This window comes from Cryptococcus neoformans, chromosome 9 (genome assembly GCF_000149245.1).
Source record: "Cryptococcus neoformans var. grubii H99 chromosome 9, complete sequence".
Taxonomy (NCBI): domain Eukaryota; kingdom Fungi; phylum Basidiomycota; class Tremellomycetes; order Tremellales; family Cryptococcaceae; genus Cryptococcus; species Cryptococcus neoformans.
The window spans coordinates 32,501-37,500 of NC_026753.1; the positions used below are offsets into that span (position 1 = coordinate 32,501).

At 44.7% G+C, this 5,000-nt stretch overlaps 2 protein-coding genes and 1 non-coding gene; 1 reads left to right on the plus strand and 2 right to left on the minus strand.

Annotated features, from left to right (window-relative positions):
- Positions 1-12: 12 nt before the first annotated feature.
- On the minus strand, positions 13-724 carry CNAG_12812. XR_001046091.1 has 3 exons: positions 575-724; positions 334-512; positions 13-267 (listed from the first exon to the last, which is right to left on the minus strand). It is a non-coding gene; the product is annotated as a hypothetical RNA (non-coding RNA).
- A 220-nt stretch (positions 725-944) lies between these two features.
- CNAG_04112 (oxidoreductase) lies at positions 945-3,058 on the plus strand. XM_012196021.1 has 9 exons: positions 945-1,434; positions 1,498-1,579; positions 1,634-1,641; positions 1,702-1,782; positions 1,852-2,014; positions 2,129-2,339; positions 2,438-2,474; positions 2,563-2,676; positions 2,755-3,058. The coding sequence occupies exons 1-9, from the start codon at positions 1,361-1,363 to the stop codon at positions 2,906-2,908; spliced, it is 924 nt and encodes a 307-aa protein (XP_012051411.1). The 5' UTR covers positions 945-1,360; the 3' UTR covers positions 2,909-3,058.
- The window catches only part of CNAG_04113 (hypothetical protein), a 4,893-nt gene continuing 2,905 nt past the window's right edge, over positions 3,013-5,000 (minus strand). The window contains exons 4-7 of the mRNA XM_012196022.1: positions 4,444-5,000; positions 4,297-4,386; positions 4,098-4,213; positions 3,013-3,946 (exon numbers count right to left, since the gene is read on the minus strand). The exon at positions 4,444-5,000 is cut by the window's right edge and continues 1,073 nt beyond it. Coding sequence (XP_012051412.1) covers positions 3,612-3,946; positions 4,098-4,213; positions 4,297-4,386; positions 4,444-5,000 — 1,098 coding nt within the window. The 3' untranslated portion in view covers positions 3,013-3,611.

Genomic DNA, 5,000 nt, shown 5'->3' on the forward strand with positions numbered 1-5,000 from the left:
AATAATCACATTACACATTAATTAAGATTCATTGATAATGCATAAATGTCAGTTTTATTGCCATATTACTAATTTTACTACCATTACGTGAACTACCGATCTCGTCGATGTTCACGATCCTGGCCAAGCTGCTACACAAAAAGAACTCACATTCGATTAAACTCACATTCGACTCTCCATCGCAAAGCAACTACCAGGCAATGACTGAAGATGAATGTGAAAAGGCTATTCGGCCACCAAGACTGTTCAGTTGATGATGGCCATGATCTAATGGATTCAGTATCAGTAAATCGACATCGACATACAAAAACTTTTTGGGAACTGGGATCTTACTTGATACAACCATTGAGCGAGTGCTAGTAAAGTTCATTTGATGTTGCCGCGCTAGCGCCATATGATCAAAGATAAATCGAAGAGCTCACGGTAGCAGAGTGGAACGATGATCGACAAGCCAAGCAGGCCTGTAGATAGTTCTTACCTCCTTGAACTAGAGTTGCAAAGGTGGGGTTATACTAGTGGCGAAGAGTCATTTCTCAAGAACCTAAGCACCTCGCCACTGGGCGTAGTCGTAGTCTATAGGAATGATGAAACCACCACCGTCACTTACATGGTCTCTCAGTCTAGAGTGGATAATCTGACAAACAACCTACGAACCAATGAACATAATAATAATAATCAATGCTCACTATGATTGACGAATGAACAAGGAAAAAGAAAGATGCTTTACTTTACTGTTGTTGTGATGCGATGAAGCTGGTTCTTCTTTTGTTTTATATGTAAAACATCGGTTGTGGAGCCCAATTTATTATACTATTTTACCATTTTTCTTCCCAGATTATCATCATTATTATGTTATTATGACATACTGGGTGTCATAACTTGGATTCTATACGTGATATTAATAGAGGATGGTTAAATTTACTAGTTAAGTGGAGCCCGTATAGAAGACCTTCACTGCCATAAAATAAAGAAACCCGTGTAGGTCATCTTCTTAGGTTTAGTTGGTTCTTCGCGGACACTTGCAGATCACCTTTCACGGACAATCCCCGAAGGTATCCGTAAAGAAGACCTTTACGGGAGCATTTGCCTATCCGGAATTCCGCGAAGGACTAAATTATTCACAGTGTAATAGAATACCGGGGATGGCCGAAGTGGAGCGGGGTGGAGGCAACACCGGCTATGCGGTCATTGTGTCGTCCAGTTCGTTACAAGTTGTTCCCAACTTATCCCTCTCATCTCCATTTATTCCGTCCCCTAACTTCATCGGAAAGGAAAACCAGCTGAAGGAAGCAACAATCTAGCATAACCACAATCGTAAAGCAGGAAACAGGACACAGAAGATAAGAGCTTATAAGGAACGATGCTGTCGAATCAACTTGCAAGATCTATGGAGATTGGGATGCAGATGCCGCGGATAATGTACGGTACTGCTTGGTACGTATCTTTCTCTCTCCTTTTTCTGCCCGGATGCAAATGATCCTGACTGTGCGAATATAGGAAGAAGGAGAGAACGGCAGAGTTGGTGTGTCAAGCTGTAAAGGCGGGATTCAGAGGAATTGATACGGCCTGTCAACCAAAGGTGAGAGGGAAACGTATGGATTGGAGAGATGACAGGCTAACTGTAACGATCTAGCATTATAGGTGAGCCTTTGATCAATTGCCTTCTCCGAATCCCTGATCTCCTTTTGACCGTCGCGATAGGGAAGATTTAGTTGGACAGGCCATTAAAAGCCTGATCAGCGAAGGTGTGGTGAAGCGGGAAGAATTATATATTCAAACCAAGTATGTGGTTGCTTTCTTTTTTTTTTAATCTGCCATTGACGAACTGTCTTTGCCTTACCGCTTGCTCAGGTTCACTAGCGTAGACGGGCAAGACCCTTCTCTGACATTACCGTACGATCCCTCATCTCCTATCGAGGAACAAGTGAAACAATCGTTTGAAACGTCGTTGAAGAACCTTGGAGTGGAATATGTCGACGCGGTTGTGTTGCACTCACCATTAAGGAATCGGGAGGTGGGTTTTTATTTTGAAACTGGCTTTCGTTTTCCCTTTACATCCCGCCCTTTCTCCCTTCCGGATGGCTCATTATTTATGTCACTAATCTTTGCATACTCAAATTCACAACAGGACACACTCAAAGCTTACCTCACCCTCTCCCGGTTTCTCTCCACAAAACAAATAAGACATCTTGGAATATCCAATTGTTACGACCCTTTGCTTTTGAAGTGGCTGATCGACAGTGTGGCAGAATATTCTTCAAAGCATCAGGAAGAGCCGGAGGTGAGGGTTGGGATAGTGCAGAATCGATGGTATGAGGGAAATGGGTGGGATTGGGATGGTAAGTGGCTGTTCATTATCCCATTTTCCTACCCTCCCTCGTCATTGGCCTACCGATCAATTTGGGCTAACAAGTAAACGTTTTCTTTACGAGATCAGTATACGATATCTGCCAAGCGCATGGCATTCGATATCAGTACGTGTCACTTCCCTCAGCTCCTTCTCCCGCTTTCTTCGTCCGGTCAAAGCTGACAGACCTTGGGCCTACTTTTTCATTGACTCAGGTCATTCTGGACCCTAACCGGCTCACCTACATTGCTCAAACAGCCTTTCTTGATCAATCTTGCTGCGAAATATGGGTTGACCCCTGAGCAGACTATTTATAAGCTTTGCCAGCTGTAAGTCTTCCTCGCCCACAACCCTATTACTCGGCACAAGCGCAACCCGAAGTTAATGCAAATGGATCACAATAATAGATGGGGCATAACTCCTTTATGTGGTACCTCCTCCTTGGCACATGCAAAAGAAGCTGTATCGGTGGAGAATGCGACAGGATTAATGTCCTCGACGGAGGAAGTGATAGAGTTGTGGAATGCTATGGGGGGCAGGTACAAAGAGGGCGGCCATTAAGGAAAGAGACCTGTAAGGATGAGTAATTTCTGTTTCAAGCTTCCCGATTTTTCTCGTTCATTAGTCCCTCATCTTTATAAAATTTACAAATTAGGCAGATGGAATATATGTGTATACAAGCGATAACAAATGTGCATCCCAAATGGCAATAAAAGTAGAACTTGAACCCAAGAGCGAGAATAAACTCTTACCCAGTATTTTTTTCCTGTCCCTCAAAGGAGCACAGCCGAAAATAGGACAAAAAGGACAAGTAACGCAAGACAGAACAAGTTCCCCTTCCATGCCATCCCGATAACCATCCGCTATTCTAAAAACAATAACCCATTCTTACTTTTGAGACAACCCTTTTCCCTTCTCTTCCGGCATAAACAACGATAGGATACAAGACATTATGTTAATGTTGGCTGATGACAAGTTTTCTTCTTTTGAATAAAGAATTTTTGGACGGACATACGGATAGGTCGGATATGGTAGCCAGCATGCACCAAGAAATAACAAAGATTCTTGTTGTTGGCAGTATGGGGTGGCATGGTATGTATTTTCGGGTCAATGGGATGGGTCGGTAATATCAAAGGGCATGATGATGATTGCTGTTTAGTTGGTAGTTCGATAGAATCTTTGCTTTTTATGGTTGGATGTAAGGAGTATGCGAATGTCGGAAATTATTGTTTCGCACACTCAATCTAACCTCTCTAACACAAGCTCAGGCGCTCCTCGCACCTTGCCTTAACCATCCCACATATCGCATCAAGAACGCCACCTGCTCGAAACTTTCGATTGCTTTCAGCCCCCTTCGACACCTAATCATCGCGATGACTCTCTCAACCATGCTCATAACGATTTGGTGTTCGAGTTCGGCGGGGATAGCGGCAGAGGGAGCGACTGAAGTGGAGGAGTTTGGCGTGGGTGAAATACCGTGTGTGAGATTATATCGTTGTCGAGCAGCCTCTTCAACGATGACTAATGAAGGATGGGGCTGGACGAAACCCATCTTGATAGCCCACGCACAAGCAGTCATACCTGCTCTTCCAACACCACCTATGATTATGTGTTCGAAGGTACAAGGAAAAAAAACGGACGGGGTGGAAGGGAGAGGGCGGAGCCAACAGTGTCAATCGTCAAATTCCACATACACATAACACACACGCTCGATCACGAGGTCGAAGGCGCAGGGAAGGTGGAAACTCACCTCGACAGTGAACAAGAACGTTGATGCCTTGCAAAGTGTACTTCGTAGCGATAAGCGATACTTGTGAGTCGAAAAGTTCCATCGAAACGGGAGTGAAGCCGTCAGGCATCGGTAATCTAGGTGTAATAATGAGATAATGCAAACATACAAGCGAAAGGGGGGAGGAGAAATCGAGAAAGAAGAAGTTCATGCTACATACCGAATGACATCCAACCCCGTTTCCGCAGCGACATCGCGATACGTCTCCCAAGGTACACCAAGCAGCTCAAGTTCTTCATCATCCAAACAACTAATCCCCATCCCACATTAACAACCAAGAGATTTAATCAGCAAAGATTGAGCTCACCAGACTAAACACCCAACACCCTCCCCCTTGATCCTCTTCAAATCTGTCGCCAAATCCCTACAAACCGGTCCCCTACCTTTACTCGGCCCTTCCATTCTCAGTCTCTTACCAGGACAGCTGCTCAGAAGAAGGTTACCTAACGCTGGTACCCGAGGAGCTTGATAAGAGTTGGACAGGGGCTGAGTTTGAGCAGATTGGGATTGGTTTCGCATCGAGCAGGATGGAGGAAAGGGCATTTCTGGAGAATAAGAGAGTAACAGACTCGGAACATCAAGCTTCGAGCCCAATAACAACGGTTTCCTCCCTCCGCCAGGAGGTAGGACAAGATGTTCCGCCAAAATCCTCAATAAGTCTTTCGGAAAGAAGGGCGAAATGATGATAGGATGTGACTCTGAAGTTTTGACAACCACGCCGAATACAGCGGGAGGAGGGTACAAGTCACGAGAGTTTGATTGCTCAGATTGCTGTTGTCGTTGAGGTGGGTAAGTCGTCGCTGATTTAGGATGACAAGTTTTGGACAAGTCGGGCACAGAAGATGACATTCCTTTTCCTCTTCC